Raw genomic sequence first — 23,592 nt, forward strand, 5'->3', positions numbered from 1 at the left:
TATACCAAGTTTGGGCGGCAGGTGCCAGATTGATGCTAGGGGCAGACCATGTCAATTTAGAGGAACACGGGATAGATGCATAATACCTATCCCGTGTTCCAGGTCTGCCCAAAACCAGAAGTTAACTGGGGGAAGCAGGATTCCTACCGACCTTCGATTGCTGATGTGTAATGCCAGGTCTGTGACACAAAAAACATCTGTCATCCACGATATGATACTGGATGAGTGCGCAGACCTGGTGTGTATCACGGAGACCTGGCTGGACGAGGCCTCAGCTCCCATCCTTAAGGCCATGTGTCCGCCGGGTTTCTATTATGCACAGCAACCAAGGGTAGGTAAGCAGGGAGGGGGAGTGGCAGTCATCTACCGGGAGTCTTTGATTTTCACCAGGCCTCCGCTCCCAAGGACCAAGGTTGTTGATTGCATGTACTGGAGGTTGGGCCCGAAGGGCAGTTTGGGGATCTTGCTCGTGTACCGCCTGCCCCGCTGCACGGCAGATTCCCTGTCCGAGGTGCTCGAGGTGGTCTCGGATGTACGAGCGTTGACCCCAGAGCTTTTAGTACTGGGGGATTTCAACGTGCATGCTGAGACCACCCTCAGTGGAGCCCCTCCGGATTTCCTGGAAACCATGGCTTCCTGGGAACTGCACCTTAATAACACTGAGCCCACCCATGTAGCCGGTCATGCTCTCGACCTTGTATTTGTCCTGGGAGCGGTAGGAAGTGTTCTGAAGTTGGGGGCTATTTCTTTTACCCCCGTGTCATGGTCAGATCACTATCTGGTGAATTTTGACTTCTCGATGCCACATACCCTCCGCAGGGGTAAAGGACCTATTAGAATGGTCCGCCCCAGGCGCCTGATAGATCCAGAGGGATTCCTGACTGCGCTGGGGGAATTGGAACCTGCTGAAAGTCGCCCGGTCGAAACCCTGGTGATGGAGTGGAATGAGGGACTCACCAGGGCATTAGACCAGGTGGCTCCGAAACGTCCTCTCCCCCTGAACAGAACTCAGACAGCACCGTGGTAAACACCCCGGTTGCGTAGTCTGAGGCAGGAGGTGAGACGGCTAGAGCGCCGGTGGCGGAAATCCCGTTCTGAAGATGCTCGGACGCAGGTTAGAGCAGCAACAGCCGCCTACCAGGTGGCAATAAGGGCAACAAAGAAGGATTTCTTTGCTGCCTCTATTGCATCCGCAGAGTGCTGTCCCAGGAAGCTGTTCCAAGTGGTCCGAAGCCTGGTCGGTCCAGTTGCTCAGGAACCCTTGGAACATTCTAAGGCTTCCTGTGACAAATTGGCAAAGCACTTTGCTGATAAAGTCGAGCACCTGAAGAACTCGATTCCATACGCTGTGTATGCAGTGGGGGATCCAGAGTTGACCAATTGCAGTCCGGTTCTGTGGGATCGGTTCCAGCCTCTCCCTTCTGAGGATGTGGACAAGGTGCTTTCAGCGGTAAAGCCTACCACCTGTCTGATTGATCCTTGCCCATCATGGTTTCTTATGAAATGTAGGGAGAAATTAGGCGAAGGGATCAGGGCGGTGGTAAATGCATCCTTGGAGGGTGTTTTGCCACCAGCCCTCAAGGAGGCAATTATAAAACCTATTTTGAAAAAGGCCTCCTTGGATCCCAAAGTCTTGAACAACTTTCGCCCCGTTTCAAATCTGCCATTTTTGGGGAAGATCATTGAGCGAGTGGTGGCTGGCCAGTTGGCAGCACACTTGGATGAAACGGATTATTTGGATCCATACCAATCGGGTTTCAGGACTGGACATAGTACTGAAACAGCCTTGGTCGCTCTGGTGGATGATATGAGGAGGGCATTAGACGGGGGAGAATCCACCTTTCTTGTCCTCCTGGATCTCTCGGCGGCTTTTGATACAGTTGACCACGGTATCTTGTTGGATTGCCTGGAAGGATTGGGAATAGGAGGCACTGTTTTGCAGTGGTTCCGTTCCTTTCTCTCTGACAGGCATCAACAGGTAGCATTGGGAGATGAGGTTTCAGACCCTTGGCCCCTCACATGCGGAGTGCCACAGGGTTCTATCCTCTCTCCCATGCTATTTAACATCTATGTAAAGCCGCTGGGAGCCATCATCAGGAGTTTTGGGCTGCGATGTCATCAATATGCAGATGACACGCAGCTCTATCTCTCCTTTAAATCTTCACCAGAGATGGCTGTGGAGACCTTGTCCAAGTGCCTGGAATCCGTGAATGGATGGATGGGAAGGAACAGACTGAAGCTCAATCCTGATAAGACCGAGGTGCTACTTGTGGGTGACAGGGGGAGGTTGGGTGCTGTTGACCTACAGTTTAATGGGGTGAGTTTACCCCTGAAAGATCAGGTCCGCAGCCTCGGGGTGGTTCTTGATTCCAAGCTGTCCATGGAGGCTCAGATTTCGGCAGTGAGCCGGGCAGCTTGGTACCAATTACATCTGATACGGAGGCTGCAACCCTACCTTCCTATTCATCAGCTCCCACTGGTGCTACACGCCCTGGTCACCTCTCGATTAGACTACTGCAATGCGCTCTACATGGGGTTACCCTTGAAAACGGTCCGGAAACTACAACTGGTGCAGAATGCGGCGGCTCGGTTGCTTACAAACAGCCACCGCCGTGATAACATCACGCCAGTATTATTTCACCTACATTGGCTGCCAGTTGTTTTCCGGGCCCAATTCAAGGTGTTGGTATTAACCTTTAAATCCCTATACGGTCTCGGCCCAGTTTATCTGAAGGAGCGCCTCCAGTACCACAAATTAAGCCGCCCAACCAGATCAGCCACACAGGGCCTTCTCTCAGTCCCACCAACGAAAACAGCTAGGTTGGTAGGGACTAGAGAGAGGGCATTTTCAGTGGCGGCCCCCACTCTCTGGAACTCCCTCCCATTCGATCTTCGCCATGCCCCTTCCCTGGATATATTTAGTTGGGCATTAAAAACTTGGCTTTTTGGACAGGCCTTCAGGAATTCCGGGGAGGGCTAACTTTTTTGGGATATTTTATTATCTATTGATCGCCCTAACTGATTTCATGCTGCTGTGATTAATGATCGTACTGATTTTATTGTATTTTATCTGTATTGTATTGTAATTTACTGAATTTTAGTTTGTACGTCGCCTAGAGTGGCTTCGGCCAGATAGGCGACACAAAAATTAAATTTATTATTATTATTATTATCTGTGTGCATACCCTTTGGGTATTTAATTGGCATAATAATCTACAAATGAGAAGGAGGGGCAAGCACAAAAGGGAATGCCTACTGGGGTATGAACAGGAAAGACTGAAGTTGTTCTTCATACACAAATTAAAATACATGCAGGTATGGGCTGCTCCGGTCTAATTCAAATGGGGGAAAGAGGGATTAACAGCTAAATGATGCTCAAATGTGAACAAGCCCATAGATGCCACAAATTCACTTGAGATTGTAACTCCTCTTCCACGAAAAGAACAATTGTTATTTTTCTTTTCTACGGAAGAGCAGCACAAATCTCTCATGAAGTTGCAGTGGCAATGATCACTGCTCAGGTAAGTACTCTGCTTATGTAGACTTTTTTTGTCTACACATCAGAAGCCAGGACTGATGGGACAAAGAATAGGTCCTTTCAAACATGTTTCCCGCTCCCTCCAGTTGTTATTATTAAATTTATATCCCACGCTTCCTCCCAGCAGAAGCCCAGTGCACAAATCCCAGTTAGCTCAAACTACAATTCCCCTTTAAGTCCAAACTGGGGAGCTGCAGTTAAGCTTGTGGTTCAAGGCCCTGAACAGGAAATGGACATCAAAGCAGAGTTCTCCACATGAGACATAACAGGGAGCTTAACTTAAGCAGGACTGGCATGCTCAAGCCAGCATGCAAAGGGAACAGAGAAGGGGAAGCACACTTCAATTCCCGATTGCTTAACTATGGCTTAGCAACTTCTGAGTGAGGCCTATCTGCTGCTCATCAGGAGAGACTCACCATAACCCTCTGTGGTGTCACACCAACAGCAGTAGCAACTTCCCGGCGTTTCTCATTGTCAGGATAATGGTCTTCCTGGAACATTCTCTCCAGCTCATCCAGCTGTTCTGGTATCAGGAGGGCACCATTAAATAATCATAATTTAAAAAAATGTGAAAGGGAGAAGTCCAGAGGAATAGATATTTCATTCTGCAAACATTTGTATCCACACTCATTCCCTTCAAAATAAAAACATACAAAATATATCAAAATGTTGCAGTGAATCCACGGTTCCCTAACAGGAGTGCTTCCGTTCAGTGCTACAGACAACCTTGAACAGGAGTCTTGTAGGGCTGTTTAGGCTCACAAGGGACAAAAATAATTTCTTCTCCACTGTGCTACCTAATACTAAAGGGATCAGGTCTAGGGCTGGCTTCCAGCCCAAACCTGATCCCTTTATTGCCATTTAGCTGAGGAGGGAATATCCCACGAAGAGAGTTTTTTAACCTCATGTCACTTCAACATTCCATGACTCAACCATAGACATATTTACCAGATCCACACAATCTGCCTGACTTCCAGTTCCTTTAGATCCTTTCACCCTCCCTTGGGGTCCACATGAGAGCTGCCCATAGGAAACATGAAGTCAATTTTGGCAGAGCTAGGAATGGACAGCAGCATTTCCCCCAAGCAAGGCATACCAGCCTATCTAGGCAATGAAATTATTCTATAATATTCTTATCGCAATGCTCTCAACATTTCAATCGTTGTGGAACCTCACATTTGTGTATGGAGTTTTTAAAAATCCTTTTAATGTATAAATTACTGTATTTCTAGGAACTATATAGAAACCACTACATTTTTGGGGGGCCCAGTTTGCTTCCAAACTGATGGGCACTCAGCTACATGGGGACTGAATTAAAAAGAATTGTGATAATGATGGTAAAAAACCAAGATATCTATGAAGAAAATGAAACCCTGGTTGAACTTTGGAATACAGAAATGACCCGGGCGGTTGACATGATTGCTCCTGAGCGCCCTCTCCTGTGTAGAGCTCGTACGGCTCCATGGTATACCCCAGAGCTGAGAGCGATGAAACAATATAAGAGACGGCTTGAGTGCAGATGGAGACGAACTCCTAGTGGATGCAATTATACACTGGTAAGTGCCTATGGTAAGCTTTATTTAGGGGCAGTGAGGGCAGCAAAAAAACAATATTTTGCTGCCACTATCAAATCATCACTCTGCCGCCCAGCGGACCTCTTCAGAATTCTCCGGGGGCTATTACACTCTGGCCCCAGGGACATGGTAGAACCATCTGAGGCCCGCTGTAATGAATTTGCTAGGCACTTCCAGGGTAAAATCTTTAGAATCCGCCAGGACTTAAGACTCCAGTGTTATAGCAGGTGAATCAAATGAGGTATCCAGAGCACAGCCTTGTCCCGATTTCTTGGATGAGTTTCAGTTGGTACAGCTTGAGGACGTTGACAAGGTGCTTGGACAGGTTCGTGCAACCACTTCTGTGCTGGATCCTTGCCCTTCTTGGCTAATAAAAGCTAGCAGGGATGGAACAGCCGGCTGGGCCAGGGAAGTGATTAATGCTTCTCTGTGAGAGGGGTGGTCCCTGGCTGCCTGAAAGAGGCAGTAGTGAGACCACTCCTGAAGAGACCCTCCTTGGACCCAGAAAATCTTAATAACTATAGGCCGGTAGCAAATATTGCATTCCTGGGCAAGGTCCTTGAACGAGTGGTTGCAGGCCAGCTCCAGACACTCTTGGATGAGACCGATTATCTGGATCCATTTCAGTCGGGTTTCAGGCCTGGGTTTGGCAGGGAAACAGTCTTGGTTGCCCTGTATGATGACCTTTGTCGGGAGAGACAGGGGGAGTGTGACTGTTGATTCTTCTTGATCTCTCAGCAGCTTTCAATACCATCGACCATGGTATCCTTCTGGGGAGACTGGATGAGTTGGGAGTGGGAGGTACTGCATGGCGGTGGTTCCGCTCCTACTTGGCAGGTCGGCCCAGAAGGTGGTGCTTGGGGAACATTGCTCGGCACCCTGGACTCTCCAGTATGGGGTTCCACAGGGGTCAGTTCTGTCCCCCATGCTCTTCAACATCTACATGAAACAGTTGGGTTCGGTAATCTGGAGCTTTGGAGTGCGTTGCCATCAGTATGCTGATGACACGCAGCTCTATTTCTCCTTTTCATCTTCTTCAGGTGAGGCTGTCAATGTGCTGAACCGGTGCCTGGCTGCGACAATGGACTGGATGAGGGCTAATAAACTGAGGCTCAATCCAGACAAGACTGAGATGCTGCTAGTGGGTGGTTCTTCTGACCAGATGCTGGATGTCCAACCTGTCCTGGATGGGGTTGCACTCCCCCTGAAGGAGCAGGTTCGTAGCTTGGGGGTTCTCCTAGAACCATCTCTATCACTTGAGGTTCAGGTAGCCTCAGTGGCACGGAGTGCCTTCTACCAATTTCGGTTGGTGGCCCAGCTGCGCCCCTATCTCGACAGGGATAACCTGGCTTCAGTTGTCCATGCTCTGGTAACCTCCAAGTTAGATTACTACAATGCACTCTACGTGGGGCTGCCTTTGAAGACGGTTCGGAAACTTCAGCTTGTGCAAAATGCAGTACCCAGATTGGTAACAGGGACCAGACGGTCCGAACATATAAAACCAATTCTGGCCCACTTGCATTGGCTGCCTGTATGTTTCTGAGCTCAATTCAAGGTGCTGGTTTTAACCTATAAAGCCTTACACGACTTGGGACCACAATACCTGATGGAATGCCTCTCCCGATACGAACCCACCTGTACACTACACTCAACATCTAAGGCCCTCCTCTGGGTACCTACTCTGAGGGAAGCTCAGAGGGTGGCAACAAGGGAGAGGGCCTTCTCAGTGGTGGCCCCCAAATTATAGAATGATCTCCCTGACAAGGAGCGCCTGGTGCCATCACTGTTATCTTTTCGGCGCCAGGCCAAGACTCTCCTCTTCTCTCAGGCATTTTAGCATGTGTTTTAAATTATGTTTTAAATTATTTTTAGATATGTTTTAAATTTGTATATTTGTTTTTAATATTTTTAGTTACTGTAAACTGCCCAGAGAGCTTCGGCTATGGGGCGGTATATAAATACAATAAATAAATAAATAAATAAAACCAACACATTGAGGAAGACTTTAGATAAATTCATGCAGTAAACATTCTTGAACATTTAACATATGAGGATATACTGACCACAATCTGGCATGTAGTAGAGCACTTCAAAACTTAACATCCACATATCTGGAATAGAAAATAAGCAGCAGCACGATCCAGTTGTCTTTCCCCCCCTAACTTGCAGTTGAGGCCAACCTTCTTAGCAAGCACACCAAGGGCCAAACTATGGGATAAAGTCACTCTGCTATGCAGGGCTGTATATGGACACCCCTGTGGAGTGATTCTGCCTCCACTGTGCCAAGGAACATGAAGCAGTATCGTCCTGGGGAGGCTAGTAGGTGTGCAAACTGGATCCCATGACAGGCAGGCACACAAGCTCCCCTGCTCCTTTCAGGAGTGCCATAAACCCCAGTTGCTTTTGCTTGCTTGCTCCACTTATTCTTCCCCCAATTATTAGAGTACCTCTCCCAGTATAAACTATGTTGAGCCTTACAATGGGCAGGGGACTCAAACTGACATTAACCCACAAAAAGGCCCACTTGGGCCCTTTTTATCCTTCTTGGTGAGATGAGTCTGTCTCTCTCATTGTTGTTTAGGAGGGATTTTAAAATATTCCTGTTCACATGGGTATTTGGGAACTGAAAGATACCAAAAGATACTGGATCTGGAAACTCTGAAATGTGTTAGTTGCAAAGATACTGTATCTGGGATTTAAAAAAGAAAGTATTGTATTTATTGTTTTGTTGCTGGCTGCCCTGGACTCCCTTGGGGGGGGGACACACACAGAAGGATGATAATCACAATGCGCTAGCATGCATACATATATAGTCCAACACTGATGCCAACAGCTGAACCCTGGAAAACCCCAGGCATACCTAGTTACTGTAGATTGTGGTCAGAAACCTATACATTTCCTGCTCCTGGGTGGGTGCTTCCAGATCTGGTTGGACCAATTACAATACCTCCCCAGCCACCCATATCCACAGGCCTGCAGCTGCTGGCTGGAGACCCTTTGGCCATCAAGCAGCATTGATAGAAGGAATGCAGAAATAGAGCCATGCTGCCTCCACACCACAGGTTTACTGGGTCTGGACATCACTGGAGAAACACAACTAAGTTGTGGACTGGGTCTTAGGTCTGTCAGCTAAATGGAACCTTCCTACTTAATTATACAACCGAATACCACAGGCATTCAAAACAGGTATTTTAAAACCATTTCATGAAGAGAACAGCTTCTTCTTCATAAACAAATAAAAAACACCTTTACTGCATTTGCATCAATTCAATAAAGGCATTCCATTCAAATACATGGATATTGTTTCAATTTATTGCATAGCAAAATATTTTGTACTAGGGGCTGCATCCCTCCTTGCTTTGCTCGCTAACCCCAACCCAACCTCTCTCTCTACCCACCCCATTCCTTTACTCCTGGCCAAAGCCAACTCCCCTCCCTCTACATCTGCCTGCCTCCATCTCCTTCTCCCTCCTCTGGTGGCCCAGCAGCTCTCAGAAGTCTGCCCTCACAGTGTAGTTCACCGTGCCACATGGCGGCATCCAACTGAATTGCTCTGTAATGTCATCTTTAGGTAACTATATTAGAGTAGATTTAAATAAATTGTTTGGATATTGAAATTAAATTTTTGAAAAAAGTTCCACAGAATCTGCAAGGTATCTTCCCGGAGCTCTGCTTCTCGGTGTTCTGCTAATGCGGTGGCTTTCCTCCCCTCTTTAAAAGCCGCTTTTGCAGCATTTTCGCATCATTTTTGCGCGACGCGCCCCATTAAAGTCAATGGGGTTCTGCCTTACGGCGATTTCCGCTTCACAGCAGGAGTCCAGAACGGAACCTGCCGTATAAGCGGGGCCCTACTATATGTGCATTCACAATGCATTACAACTGCAGTACTTATTGTGTGATGTCAAGTGACGAGATGATTGTGTGTCTGCTCCCCCTCCCCACCCAATAACTTGGTTCATTGTTAATGGGCACGGGCAGCTAGTTGATGCTCCTGGAGTTAACTGAAGCTTACTCAATATAAGCTTACTCATCTTGTTGCTGCTGGTTGTACTGCCTTCAAGTCGATTCTGACTTATGGTGACCCTATGAATAGGGTTTTCATGGTAAGCAATATTCAGAGGGGGTTTCCCATTGCCTTCCTCTGAGGCACAGTGACTGGCCCAAGGTCACCCAGTGAGCTTCATGGCTGTGTGTGTGGGGACTCGAACCCTGGTCTCCCAGGTCATAGTCCAACACCTTAACCACTACACCACACTGGCTCTCAACTCATTTTGTAATGGCTAGAAAATTTTTTTGTGAACCTTTATCAGGCCAGCCATAACATGAGGCAGAATCAGGTGGCAGATGCTGAGGGGTGAGGCGTGGGCAGAGGTGTGTATGCCACATGGTCAGCTCTCATGTGCAGTGAAGGATGTTGTCCAGTTGCCAGTAATGAAGTAAGGTTCAGTTGCCAGTCTGGCCAGCTTTTGTACGTGGGATGGGGTGAGACACCATCTTGTCTTTTGCCTCAGGCAGCAACATGTCTTAAGCCTATACTAGTATTAATAGCTGATAGTTCCTAGCTACAAACTCAAGCCAGGGCTGGAATGGAATAGTCTAGAATGTATCCAGGAAAGAAAGCTGCATTTTGCAACTTGGAACCCTGAGGGGCTTCAAATCCCAGGCTATGGTCTGAAGGCACATGAGGCCAGCACCCTGCTGAAGCTAAGCAGGGTCAGGTCTGGTCAGTGCCTGGATGGGAGACCGCCTGCGAACCATATGCCTTGGGTTTCTATCATGAAAATAAAGGTGGGGTATAAATGTAATAAATAATAATAATAATAAATTAATTAACGATGAGGTTTAGGAGGCAACTGATATTGCTTGGTTTGTCAAAGTGCTTGCCTGCTCCCCAGCTCAGTGTATACATTTATTATGTGTACAAACAAACAGGTATAACAAAATCCTGCAGCAGCTAACTCTAAGAACTTCATACCATTGAGGGCTGAGAAGAAACAAGTGCATGAAAAGGAACAAGTCAGCTCTTAATCACCTACCAGCACTGTAAAATGTACGTGTCTTTTTCCGGGCAGGTGGAGCAGGTTCTTCTGGAGTTTGTAATGCACCTTTTTTCCCCTTGGTTCCATCCTGGTTGCCCGTGGCTGCCTGGAATGAAGAAAGCTTGTAGGACTGCTGACCCATGCAGTTAGCTGCAGCACATCTGGTTGATCTGCGCATAGCATGGCCCAGACTTAGGTTTTGATTCACATCCTGAATCTGCTCTGGTATATGTGTGTCCTCAAAAACAGCAGAAGATGCTCTTAGGGAACCTGCAGTAAAAAATGCATTCCTTCTTTTTTTCATATTATCCTTTTCTGTAATGTTAAGGCAGTATACTTCTGTTTGGGTTTGTGATTTCAGCTGGTTAGTAAGTTCTTGGTTCAGCTCAGCTTCTGGAACAGGGGGATCAGGGTTTATATTACTAACATAGGTTGGTATGTGCCTGCATATGGTGGTAAAATTGAGCTGAAGACTATCCAAAGCTGATGACTGTGGGGCCATTGATCTAGCTCCGTGTCCTACATAACCATTCCCACCCCCATCTTCCTTTGCTATATTATTCTCATTTTCTTTTTCCAGGATCTTCCTAGTCTCATCGTCTATAATCACAGTATGGAAAATGGGCACCACACAGTTTCTGGCTCCAACATCACCCGTGAGGTTCCCATTCTGAACAACTTTTGTAGACAACAGTGGCTCTCTCAGTCCCTTCTCTTCTTGTTCTTCAAATTCTTCCTTGCACGCTGAAAAGCAAAAGAACCCAAATTATAAGTAATAAAAGTAAAATAAAAAGATCAGTCCTTGTCTAAGAAGTTTACAATCTAGGTTTCAACAGTGGGGAGACAGCAATGGAAGAGATAAAAGGAAGTGTAAAGATTACATAGGCCGAGTGTGAGCAGGATTTCTTGTTTCACTTGGGAATGAGGGATTAAGCCAAACGTTTCCCAGCAAGAAGACAACATGAACTAATGCATTTCTGGTGTTCAAAAGTTGAAATAGCCTCCCACAACATGGAAAGCCACGTCTTGTTTTTATGTGATTTGTTTTAATATACATCACAAGTAACTTGTACATCCCATGACTAATACTATGATCTGTAGAGACCTGGGTTCTTATTTCTTTCTTAAGTGTTCAGTGATGAAATAAGTAGCTTCTTCAAAAAGATGTACAACCTTCGCGAAAAGCTATGTACCCTTGACAAGTCATTCAAATAAATGTTAAGAGACACTTTCCTTCCCAACCACTACTCCACCTCTTCTCCATCTTTATCAAAGTTTCAACTTTGTTTTCTTTCCACCGTAATTTTGCAAATAGCCACCTTTTTCACAACTACTTCGTCTGAGTACGACAAGATGTGGCAATAGCTACTAAACAAGATGACTTTAAAAAAAAGACAACACAAGACAAATCCATGGAGGAAAGGTCTACCAATGGCTATTAGTCACAACAACTAAATGAAACCTCCATGTATGCCTTTGAGCACCAGATGTTGAGGTTCTCTTGTGGATCAGGAACTGGCTAATAAACAAGAAGCAGAGAGTAGGAACAAATGGACAGTTCTCCCAATAGAGGGATGTAGAAAGTGGAGTCATCCAAGGATCAGCCCAGCATGCAGCAACTGTGAAAACTCCTTGCTAAGGATTATTAGGAAAGGAACGGAAAATAAAACTGCTAATATCATAAAGCCATTATACAAGCCATTATACAAACCTATGGTGCAACTGTAGTTGGAATACCGCGTATGGTTCTGGTTTCCTCACCTCAAAAAGGATATTTGAGAATTGAAAAAGGTTCAGAAAAGCACAGCCAAAATGATCAAGGGGATGGAGCAACTGCCTTATGAGGAAAGACTGCAGGATTTGGCACTTTAGTTTAGAGAAAAGGCAAATAAATAAAGGGCAACATGACACAAGTGTATCAAATTGTGCATGACATTGAGAAAGTGGATAGAGAAAAGGTTTTGTCCCTCTCTGACAACACTAGAACTCATGGACATCCAATGAACCTGAAAGTTGGAAGATCCGTAACAGACAAAAAGAAAGCACTTTTTCATGCAATGCATAAATTATGGAATTCATTCCCACAGGAGGCAGTGATAGCCACAAACTTGGATGTCTTTAATAAAGGATTAGACAAATTCATGGCAGATAAGGCTAGCTCTGCCTCCATAGTCAGAGGCAGTATGCTTCCAAATACTACTTGCTAGAAACCACAGGAAGGGACAGTGCTCTTGCACTCATGTCCTGCTTGCAGGCTTCCCATAGACATCTGGTTGGCCACTGTGAAAACAGGCTGCTGGAATAGATGGGTCATTGGCCTGATCCAACAGGCTCTTCTTATGCTCTTATGACAAAGGATGGCCATTATCTTCATGCCCAGCTTTCATCCAGTTGACCACAGCTGGAAACAGTGCACTGGAAGATGGTATTTGGTTTGATCTTGCAAGGCAATTGCAATTAATCTATTATGCATATACCTTGTTCTTCCTCTTGAGGAGCTCAAATAGGAAGGCAAATTATATTTTGTACTATATCTTATATTACACTGAAAGCAGCTGTGTTTCCAAACAGCTCAAAGTGGCTTATATTTGACTCCCAAGTAGTCACCCAACCAGGCAGCATCCAAAATCAGCATTATGTCCTTTCTAACTATTTTGGGACAATTATGTGAATGAAATATCTCTTAACATTGTGTGTGGGAGATCTAGCCCTGGACTTAGAAGCCCATCTGTGACCCCACAACTCCATCTATCTATACGGGTGGAGTTGACACTTGAAATTGGCATTGGTGTTGGCCTCTAGTGAGCCAGCATGAACAGGCACCACCATGTGTGAGGACCATGATGGTATACAAAAAGTATGTTCCTATGAGTTAGTGGTACCTATCTATGGCCTGTTCACCCTAGGCTATACGAACCCACATAAGTGGCATTTTAAAAAAAGGATTCAGTATCACCATGAGCATCAGTCCAAAATTTATGGCTATACTAGACTTGATTGGCAGTCATCCACACACCTCCCTATTTACACAGCAAATTAGGAAAGGACAGGTCTACTGTTAGATGAAAAGGAGTGCACAAGGGAGGGGAGTGAAACCTCTCATTTGGGCGTTTTCCCAGCGCAGCTCCAAACCAAATGCTTAAATCAACAAAATGCAGGAGGGACAGATTTTGTTTCCCTCTCCTTGCATCCCATTTCATGCAAAGAGTAAACCCCTCTCCTCATTCCTGCTATGTTAAGAAAGAGAAACATGGACAGCTGCCTGCCATGTCTAGTTTGTCCAAGTTTACTGTCATCTATCTTAACAAAACTAAAGTGGTTTTAAGCCACTTTACTGGCTTATACATGAAACAGAAAGTCAAAATAACTGCTGTCTGTTCTGAATCTAAGACTACACTCTCTTTTCAAAATGGCCAACAGAACTGGGGCCTGGGAGCAGGATAATGAATTCTGCCCAGGAACCTACAGTCTTACATTGTTTTCACGACAAGGCCAGCCCTGTTGAACACAGAAACTTATATTTAAGTGGCTTACATATACTGGTTTCACTGAAAAGGTAAGGTGGGTTACCAGCCTACCAATACCACAGCAGACTGGATGTCATCATGGCTATTATTATTATGTTGCTTTCACGCCAGGTACCAAAAGAACGAGGGGAAGACTCCCCCCTCACTCCCAGCCTTACATCCTAAGCTTTTGTTCTGTGCTGCGAGCCAGACCCGCTAAAAACTATGGGGCTCCGATCACATGACCCTCTGGGCTCTACTCCTTACCATGAGAACCCCACCTCAGTACCAAAATCTTTGCTCCGAGAATTTTTATTACAGGAATGTTTGCAGCTGTGCAAGCTAGAGCCTATGTTTACTCAGAAGTAAGTTCCATCATTTTCAATGAGATTTACTCCTATGCAAGTCTTAAATACTTGCACAACTTTACCAGTTCCTTAAAACTAGAGTGCGTCTATGAAACGGCTAAAGTACTTTGAGAACTCTACTGATCACTTTCTGGTCCCCGTTTACTTTGCTTCCCCTTGCTGGGCACAGAATGCCCAAAAGCTAGCCATGAACGGCGAGAGGGGCGATCACGGGGCAACATGGGTAAAATTATGAAGAACAGGAAGCTTCTCCTCCAAATCTAATGTAATGCAGGCATAATTGGGTAATGATGTTAGATTGGCAATTAAAGAGGCCAAATATAAGTCTCATTAACAACGCGTGAACGAGAGCATTTCAAGACATTTAAGGCAGAAGGAGGCCCTGGAGTGTTTTCGCCAACCAACTCACCCCAAATTTTCTGCCCAGCGCTAGCTGGGTTCCCCACTTTACCCGCGTCCTCCTGAGGAGCCATCCGCTCCTGCTTGGTGTTAAGTTCCATCCTCTCTACTCCGGCCGCTAGAGTGGGGGAGTTGCGTAAAAAAACGCGCGGGGAGGCTGCCTGGAAGCCCGCGGGCCGAAGCGTCCCGGCTAGACGGCGCCCCCGGAAAGCCTCATCAAAGCCACCTGCGTTGACGGGAGTTGCAGAGGTCAAGCGGCGGACAGGGTCCGCGTGGGAGGGGAAAAGACCTTCCCCAAAACTTATGTACGGGCACGTTGTTTCTACAATCCAATCGTATGTGTGTTTTCCGAGAAGTCCTACTGTGAGGTTTGCTCTCGGTGAAGATGTGCACCGTGTATATAGAACGCGAAAGTAAACACGCATAGAATTAGGCTGCATGCGCCTGGGACTTTAAAATTTTAAATCGCGCTTTGTATAGCTGTGTAGATTCAGATAAGCATGCATATACTTGCGTAGATTCCCCCTCCCCATCAGTTTTTTCATGTGGTTAAGAACTTTATCTTGGAAGACAAAATTTTCCTCCAGTCTAAGGTTGTTGGAACTGGTTTTGTGTACTAAAAACACAAAAAATGCACAAAACATTACCAGTATGACCCTCGCCATAAGTTGAAAACCTAAATCAATACATACCTAAATATAAATGTACTGCCTTCAAGTCGATTCCGACTTATGGCGACCCTATGAATAGGGTTTTCATGGTAAGCGGTATTCAGAGGTGGTTTACTACTGCCTTCCTTTACTCAAACATAAGTTCCATGGGACTTACTTCCAGGTAAGTGTAACTTGTATGACTTACCAAGAGTAAAGCTGCAATCCAGTACATGTCTACTCAGAAGTAAACTCCAATCGGTTCAATTTAACTTACTCACAGATAAGTGTGTGTTGGATTGCAGCCTAAACTAGTAATTCTCAACGAGTATGCTGCAAGAGGGACTGAAGTAGCAGAAATATAGCTATCTAGAAACTGGCAAAATTAGGCTTATACCTGCTTGCTGATTTCCAAGAAATGTCCTGCCAATATAGTAACCAACCTTGCTTTTAAACATGCAAAAGTCCCATTATGTGACTATCACCCCATCAATAAATCTAAGTTGGTTCCTATATTCAGCTTTTTAGTAATATTTTCAAGCATCTTTTTAAGATTTATTGGGAATAAGTCTCTGACTGACAAAAAGATTTCCCTGTATTTGCAACAAGACTAGAGTGTGGTGAATCTGGTCTAGCAGTACTGTGCCACAACCCATGAAATTTCACTCTAAAAAAAACTACACCTTCTAACAAAAATTCTTCACGTTAAAGAAAATTTTCCTCTGTCTATGAACATTGGTCCATGCTAAGTCCTTCATAGGAAAGGCTTCTTGGTCTACAATCCTGATATGCTTACTTGGGAGTAAGCCTTGTGGAATTCAGTGGGACTTGCTTCTGAGTAAACATCCAATAGTTTTGTGCTACACAGCTCTGTAAGAACCAAAATAAATGTGAAGTGGTAGTATTGTATGTGTAAACACAGCGTGCTCCAGTCATATACAAAGAGGGTAAGGTCTAATTTTAAAAATAAAAGGTGTAAAAGCCTTCCCTCAGCTTTTTCTTTCCCTTAAATATTTTTCTCTCAGCTGGTGCTCTGATACCAATGACTTTCGCTATGAGAAAAAAGTGGGGAGAACGTCAGCAGGGAAGTCAGCTACCAGCAACTCATTTGCTGCTAAAATTGGATATTCTTCCACCCCTTTCTGTGTGATTGGAGTGGTTCTCTGTTTAAGCACATAATGTCTAGAATGCCTCTAATTCTGCCAGCTGGTGAGGTGGCGTGCCTAATTCATAGAGTGGAGGGCAGCCTCCAACAGAATATATTTTAGAAGACCATATGGAATGTACAGGAACAAGAAATACAGCAGTCTCTTTAAACAACAACAGCTTAAGCAATCATCTTGCATCTGTCCTTCACTTTATGTCCAGGGTGAGAAACTGCAGCATTTAATTCCTATTTTCCTCTGTCGCTGCAGCAACATTATACCAAGGGAGGGTAAGAATACAATAGGGATAGGGATTCTTAAGAACTGCTCAGGAAATACAGTCAAATCCTTGCATGACTGGGGTGTTAGGAGGCGATACTGTGTTATTTTGCAAAGAGGATGCTTGGCCATTGTTCTAGGAACTTATTGAGACAGTATGTATGCATTTTTTAAGTGTGCCTCCTATTTTAATTTTTAAAAAGTGTACCATCTAGCAAGAGTTTGGAAACACCCTGCCACCCTTCTCCTACTGGAAATGTTTTAAGTGTGAAGGGAGTAGTGCCCAGGCATGGAGTATATGTGAAATGAAAAATTAGTGTATAATGACTTATGACTGAAGAGAAGCCTTCACTCAGGATTAGGAATGAAAGGGTATGTCGTCACCCCCTTTAAAGATGTGCATCACTCATCCAGTCTACCACTTGAGTATATGGTGTTAATGGAAAACATGTATTTCCCCTTGGTGGCAAGGTTAGCTCTTCAACTTCCATAATGTGAGGACAGAATATTGCTTGACATGGGTAGGACTAAGCTAGAGAGCATTAGGGAGGGAAAAACATTGTCTGGATATGTCCTAATTTGGCAGAAGTAATATGGTGAAGTCAACACATTTTTTCCCTTTTCTGAATAATGATGGAGACTTTTGATGTTCTGACATTTCAGAGAAGCATGTTTAGTTTCCAGTATGCCACACCCTAGCTTAATCCAGGTTTCCATACAATTTTTATGATGTGAAGAGTCACAGTCTTGACACTTTTATGTAATGCATTGGAACTTCACATAATAGGAGTCAACTTGACTACATCAGCTGCCAACTATTGTTGGTATGCACTCAGGTAAGATGTGATCTTGAGCACATGAAATAGTGTAGTGGTTAAGGTGTTGGACTACGACCTGGGAGACCAGGGTTCGAATCCCCACATAGCCATGAAGCTCATTGGGTGACCTTGGGCCAGTCACTGCCTCTCAGCCTCATGAAAACCCTATTCATAGGGTCACCATAAGTTGGAATCAACTTGAAGGCAGTACATTTACATTCTTTCTGATGTCAAATTTTCCTACTCTAGCTTTAACTGGACAATTCCCAGGTATACCAGGTATACTGACATTTTCAGATGGGAGATATGAAGTCCAGTGAAAGTCTAAATAGACTTATGAGAATATGCCATATGAAGCTACTCTTTTATAAATCTGCTCTTTATACCCCTGCAAAAGCTGAGTACCAGTCATCCTCTGTTTTCATTGCTAATTGTGTTATTTCCAACAGATTTATTCTTATTATTCAGTCATTTTAGTCAAACTGTTATACGCTGCAAACCAATTTCCACTGAAGTAGGATTCAAATGACTTGTATGTGAAGTTCCATGATTCTTTCCTCCATGTTTTTATTTAGCCCAATGCAAACTGAATGAAAGAAGAATGGGCATGCTTTACCATTTTCTTAACCCCTCTGGTTGTTTTTCAGCTCAAAACCACTTTCCCCAAGATGCTTTTTATCCACTGTGGGAATAGCTACAGGCATCCTGTTGCTTTTCCCCAGCAGGTGAAGAAGTTGAAGAGGGTAATTATGAGCTGAAAAATAACCAGAAGCAATCTCTTCTATGTGCTCTTCCTCCACTCATACTCGCAGACTGCTTTGGCCTAAGAAACACAATATGGAATAAAGAATTGTCGAACTCCATGCCTCAGTTCTACATCTCTTTGTATAATGTATAATGGAAGAATTTTTTTTTAAGTTTGAAAAAGCCAGTTGTGTAGAAAGTAGAAACATACTTAAATTTCTTGGTACCACCAGCCTTTTTTTAAGCGTCTCCTGAGGAACACAACTAGACATTTGGAATATTTATAGTCCAGGCATAATGTGTTTTGGGGGTTTGGTTGTAAGTCCATTTAAGTGGTTTGTGGGCCATTCCATACATCTGAATACCAAATATTTATACTTTTAATAAGAGCTGGAAGGGTCGGGTTAAGGCAGACCAAGTGTCTTTAGGTTGCAATCCTTTGTGGATTTAACAAGGCCTATGCCCATTGATTTCAGTGGTCTAAAGTGTGTCTGACCAGGCCATTACAGAAGTCAAATATACTGTTATACACACCAAGCCTGTCCCAGGCTTTGCAAGCTGTTTTCTTACAAAGTTATGTCTTGAATGGTTGCTGATAAAGATGACATTGCCCCACGACATGAGTTATGTCTTGCTTGGTTTCCACAGCTGATTGCACTGCCTTAGGATCATAGGAAGCTCCCTTAAAGTAGGTCAGACCATTTGTGCATCTATCCCAGTATCATGACTGGCAGTGAGTCTCAAATAATCTTTTCCATCATATGCTACTTGAACCTGGAACCATCTGCCTGGAAGGTATGTGTCCTGACACTGAGCTGTAACCTCTGTCCTTGAGAGGAGCAGCATCTACTGGCGTGCACAAAGTGGTTAATTATCAGTTGTTACAGGACGCTCTGATATGTCACCCATCAGACTCATGGACTCATGTATTCTAAGGCACTCCCTCTTGGGCTGGCTACTAACATTTCCAAATGTTCAGTTTCAAGATGAGAATAAGAAAACGTAGGTCTCCATCATAACTAAAGAAGCAAGGGAGATATTATGACAAGTGTGTCTTATTTCCCTATACTTAGTCAATTTTCTTGTATAAAAAGTAGCTCACTACTTTTTATCTGGTTTTCGTCCTATTCCTTTAACTGCACCCTGATATACAGAAATTAATAGCAGGTGAAGTATTCCTGAGATGGAGATAAATGGTGGGAAATGCTTTCACCTGCTACATTTCTGTGTGTAAGGTTACTGTTAAAAGGCACAGGAGCAAACCAGAAAAAGGTGACTACTAGGAATTTGGCAAATTTTGCTGTTAAAGCAGGTGCTAAGTTCAAGGTGGACTCACTTTTGTCCATATATGTGTATAATATCTTCTTTGGTAGTAAATGTGCAGCAATTAAAATATATGAAGTATTTCAAATGGAAAAGCTCATTTCCATAACAATACCTATAAAATATATTTTTGCATTTTCTTAGCATCTTCTTTTTGTAGGACTTCAAAGCTCTTTGAATACTAAATGTTAGCTTCACATCTTCTGTGAGGTAAGTAATATCATCATTTGGGAGAGCAGAAGTTGAAGCAAAGGTCCTGAGTGAGGAGATCATGCATGTGAACAAAGGTAGAGTCAATAATAGCTTCCTAGAAGTCCTAACATCCAGTTCCCAACTGTATTGCTTCTTTGCAGCTATCAAGCCAAAAATAATGCAGCTTTTTTCTTCTGTTATTTTTCTAGTTATGGTGATGCACTTTCCATGAAATCAGTTTTTTAAATTTCTTTGGTAAATATTATGTCCTGTATTGGTGGAACTAAATATTTGTTGTTGGCCTCCAGGAGGATCTCTATTTGAAAAGCAAATGCAGTCCAGGGAGCCACAATGGAGATGATGTTAAAGTTGTTTTTCTTGGGAAAAGGAGATCCTATTTCCTACGAAAGACCTGTTGTTTGGCATACTTCACACGCTGTTCCTCCTTCAAATTCATCTGGCGTGCATGCTTGCTGGAGATTAAGTCCACTTGATCAGAAGGGAACCAGCCTCTTTCCCCATCTGAGAGTTTTACTCCTTCAATCCATCCTGCAGAGGGAACATACACTAAGTGTGAATATTGACAACCATTTACTGAGTTGCTACAGCCTACATTGCTAAGCTAGCCATCTAGATGATACAACTATATTACCACACATTTGCACTTAATGTGCAGTAAGATTCTCCTTATCTCTTGGTCAGACAATATATCCCCAAATTAAGACAGCTTACCCTGGTGTAGCTTAGTAGTCAGAATGGGGTGTTGGTATCCTGCTAGATGTGGGGGTGAAATGTTACCAATTTCTTGCCTTACTCAGATTTCTGAGGAGAGTAATATCTTAATCCTCACCTCCAACTCTAGCCCATCTAAGACTGCTATCCTATGGATACATACTTAGGAGGCAGTCCCGCTGCACTCAGTGGGCTTAAGTTCCAAACTAGCATAGGATTGGGTTGCATATATAGGCATTTGCCAATATTTCATCACTTGCCACACTTGATTTTTCTCCTCTTCCGCTTTCTCTGTTGTCTTTCTCACCATCAAAAAAAAGCAAGTTACGCTCCTTATGGATACAAATAAAATTCTGTAATGCACAATGTATATTAAGCTGTTAAATATGCTTGAATATATTTTTTTTCCTAAGAGGAATAACAACCATTTCCCAAACAGTGTGTGCATGAGTCCACTTGATAAGCTGGTCATCTTTATCATCCTGCCAAGCTCTGAATGGAATTGACCTTGCTTTTCAATTTTCTGATGAAGTGTGGTCAGGTTCAGGACCATACAGATGACCGGCAAGTGTTTGTGTGCAAACAATTGTAAGTTTTCACTCTCTGTATTCATGCAATGTTTGTGACAATTCAGAAGAAAACTCCTATTCTCTGTCTTTCAAACTACTGTTTGTTCTCATCTGAAAAAAGGAGCAAAATGCTGGCTATGTGGAGCTTCTATGTGTGCTCAAATTAAGTAAAACAAGGATCAAACTGATACTCAAGAGACTCATTAAGTTTCTCTTGAATTTGATATTACTTTAATAAAGTCATGGACAGCTTTGATTTGGTTGGAGAAGTGACAAGAAATGGCTTAATCCTTTTCCCATAAGCTGTTTTCCTGACCTAAAATTCTATCCCTGTTTTCCATTTTATACCAGTTATGCACATGTTTTTCAGTTACGGGGTGAAAAACAGTGTGGACTCAAGGCAAGTGGTATTTTCCATTTTGTATTTTTCAATCCTGTAAGCAATTTTGACAATAGCTTAAAAAGAAACCTTCCATATCATGGTCATTGCATGGCAGTTTCCACTGTCAAGAGTCCATTTGCTTTTCCCCTCCCCAACCTGCCACAACATTGCCAAATCCACTCACCATCACTGCTTTGCTGCAGGACCATAACTATATCTGCTTTCTCCAGTGCCAGCTCATCATTCTCTCGGGCTTTGTATGGCCTCACACATTGAACCTGAGTTGCATCTAAGAGGGTTTGATGGGAACATAGTGATCATTAGTTGCCAGGTGCATTATTGCTAACCATTCAAATGTGCCAGGATTTAAAACAACCACCCTAAAATGTACTTGCACTTGAAAAAATATGGAGTTATTTGGTCTGTACAGATTCTGCAAATGTACATATAATTTTGAATAATGCTGTCTGTTCCATTCCCTGCTCTTGGATTCTGATATTTCAGGCAGTGCACAAAAGGCTATCAAAGGCTATTTTCTGCAGTCTTAAAAATGACATAAGAACATAAGAACATAAGAAGAGCCTGCTGGATCAGGCCAGTGGCCCATCTAGTCCAGCATCCTGTTCTCACAGTGGCCAACCAGGTGCCTGGGGAAAGCCCGCAAGCAGGACCCGAGTGCAAGAACACTCTCCCCTCCTGAGGCTTCCGGCAACTGGTTTTCAGAAGCATGCTGCATCTGACTAGGGTGGCACAGCACAGCCATCACGGCTAGTAGCCATTGATAGCCCTGTCCTCCATGAATTTGTCTAATCTTCTTTTAAAGCTGTCCAAGCTGGTGGCCATTACTGCATCTTGTGGGAGCAAATTCCATAGTTGAACTATGCGCTGAGTAAAGAAGTACTTCCTTTTGTCTGTCCTGAATCTTCGAACATTCAGCTTCTTTGAATGTCCACGAGTTCTAGTATTATGAGAGAGGGAGAAGAACTTTTCTCTATCCACTTCCTCAATGCCATGCATAATTTTATACACTTCTATCATGTCTCCTCTGACCCGCCTTTTCTCTAAACTAAAAAGCCCCAAATGCTGCAACCTTTCCTCGTAAGGGAGTCGCTCCATCCCCTTGATCATTCTGGTTGCCCTCTTCTGAACCTTTTCCAACTCTATAATATCCTTTTTGAGATGAGGCGACCAGAACTGTACACAGTATTCCAAATGCGGCCGCACCATAGATTTATACAACGGCATTATGATATCGGCTGTTTTATTTTCAATACCTTTCCTAATTATCGCTAGCATGGAATTTGCCTTTTTCACAGCTGCCGCACACTGGGTCGACATTTTCATCGTGCTGTCCACTACAACCCCGAGGTCTCTCTCCTGGTCGGTCACCGCCAGTTCAGACCCCATGAGCGTATATGTGAAATTCAGATTTTTTGCTCCAATATGCATAATTTTACACTTGTTTATATTGAATTGCATTTGCCATTTTTCCACCCATTCACTCAGTTTGGAGAGGTCTTTTTGGAGCTCTTCACAATCCCTTTTTGTTTTAACAACCCTGAACAATTTAGTGTCGTCAGCAAACTTGGCCACTTCACTGCTCACTCCTAATTCTAGGTCATTAATGAACAAGTTGAAAAGTACAGGTCCCAATACCGATCCTTGAGGGACTCCACTTTCTACAGCCCTCCATTGGGAGAACTGTCCGTTTATTCCTACTCTCTGCTTTCTGCTTCTTAACCAATTCCTTATCCACAAGAGGACCTCTCCTCTTATTCCATGACTGCTAAGCTTCCTCAGAAGCCTTTGGTGAGGTACCTTGTCAAACGCTTTTTGAAAGTCTAAGTACACTATGTCCACTGGATCACCTCTATCTATATACTTGTTGACACTCTCAAAGAATTCTAATAGGTTACTGAGACAGGACTTTTCCTTGCAGAAGCCATGCTGGCTCTGCTTCAGCAAGGCTTTTTCTTCTATGTGCTTAGTTAATCTAGCTTTAATAATACTTTCTACCAGTTTTCCAGGGACAGAAGTTAAGCTAGCTGGCCTGTAATTTCCGGGATCCCCTCTGGATCCCTTTTTGAATATTGGCGTTACATTTGCCACTTTCCAGTCCTCAGGCACGGAGGAGGACCCGAGGGACAAGTTACATATTTTAGTTAGCAGATCAGCAATTTCACATTTGAGTTCTTTGAGAACTCTCGGGTGGATGCCATCTGGGCCCGGTGATTTGTCAGTTTTTATATTGTCCATTAAGCCTAGAACTTCCTCTCTCGTTACCACTATTTGTCTTAGTTCCTCAGAATCCCTTCCTGCAAATGTTAGTTCAGG

The 23,592-nt window shown here is 43.9% G+C and overlaps 2 protein-coding genes across 3 annotated transcripts in view; both read right to left on the bottom strand.

Moving 5' to 3' along the window:
- NOBOX (NOBOX oogenesis homeobox) overlaps nt 1–14,864 on the bottom strand; it is a 41,254-nt gene extending 26,390 nt beyond the window's left edge. The window contains exons 1-3 of the mRNA XM_061582616.1: nt 14,435–14,864; nt 10,149–10,895; nt 3,955–4,061 (exon numbers count right to left, since the gene is read on the bottom strand). Coding sequence (XP_061438600.1) covers nt 3,955–4,061; nt 10,149–10,895; nt 14,435–14,864 — 1,284 coding nt within the window. The remainder of the gene's footprint in view (nt 1–3,954; nt 4,062–10,148; nt 10,896–14,434) is intronic.
- A 3,491-nt stretch (nt 14,865–18,355) lies between these two features.
- ARHGEF5 (Rho guanine nucleotide exchange factor 5) overlaps nt 18,356–23,592 on the bottom strand; it is a 125,507-nt gene continuing 120,270 nt past the window's right edge. For both annotated transcript variants that reach the window (XM_061582618.1, XM_061582617.1), the window contains exons 14-15: nt 21,443–21,547; nt 18,356–20,124 (exon numbers count right to left, since the gene is read on the bottom strand). In XM_061582618.1, the coding sequence (XP_061438602.1) occupies nt 19,970–20,124; nt 21,443–21,547 (260 nt within the window). In that variant the 3' untranslated portion in view covers nt 18,356–19,969. The remainder of the gene's footprint in view (nt 20,125–21,442; nt 21,548–23,592) is intronic.

The sequence above is a fragment of the Rhineura floridana genome, chromosome 8, assembly GCF_030035675.1.
Source record: "Rhineura floridana isolate rRhiFlo1 chromosome 8, rRhiFlo1.hap2, whole genome shotgun sequence".
Lineage (NCBI taxonomy): Eukaryota > Metazoa > Chordata > Lepidosauria > Squamata > Rhineuridae > Rhineura > Rhineura floridana.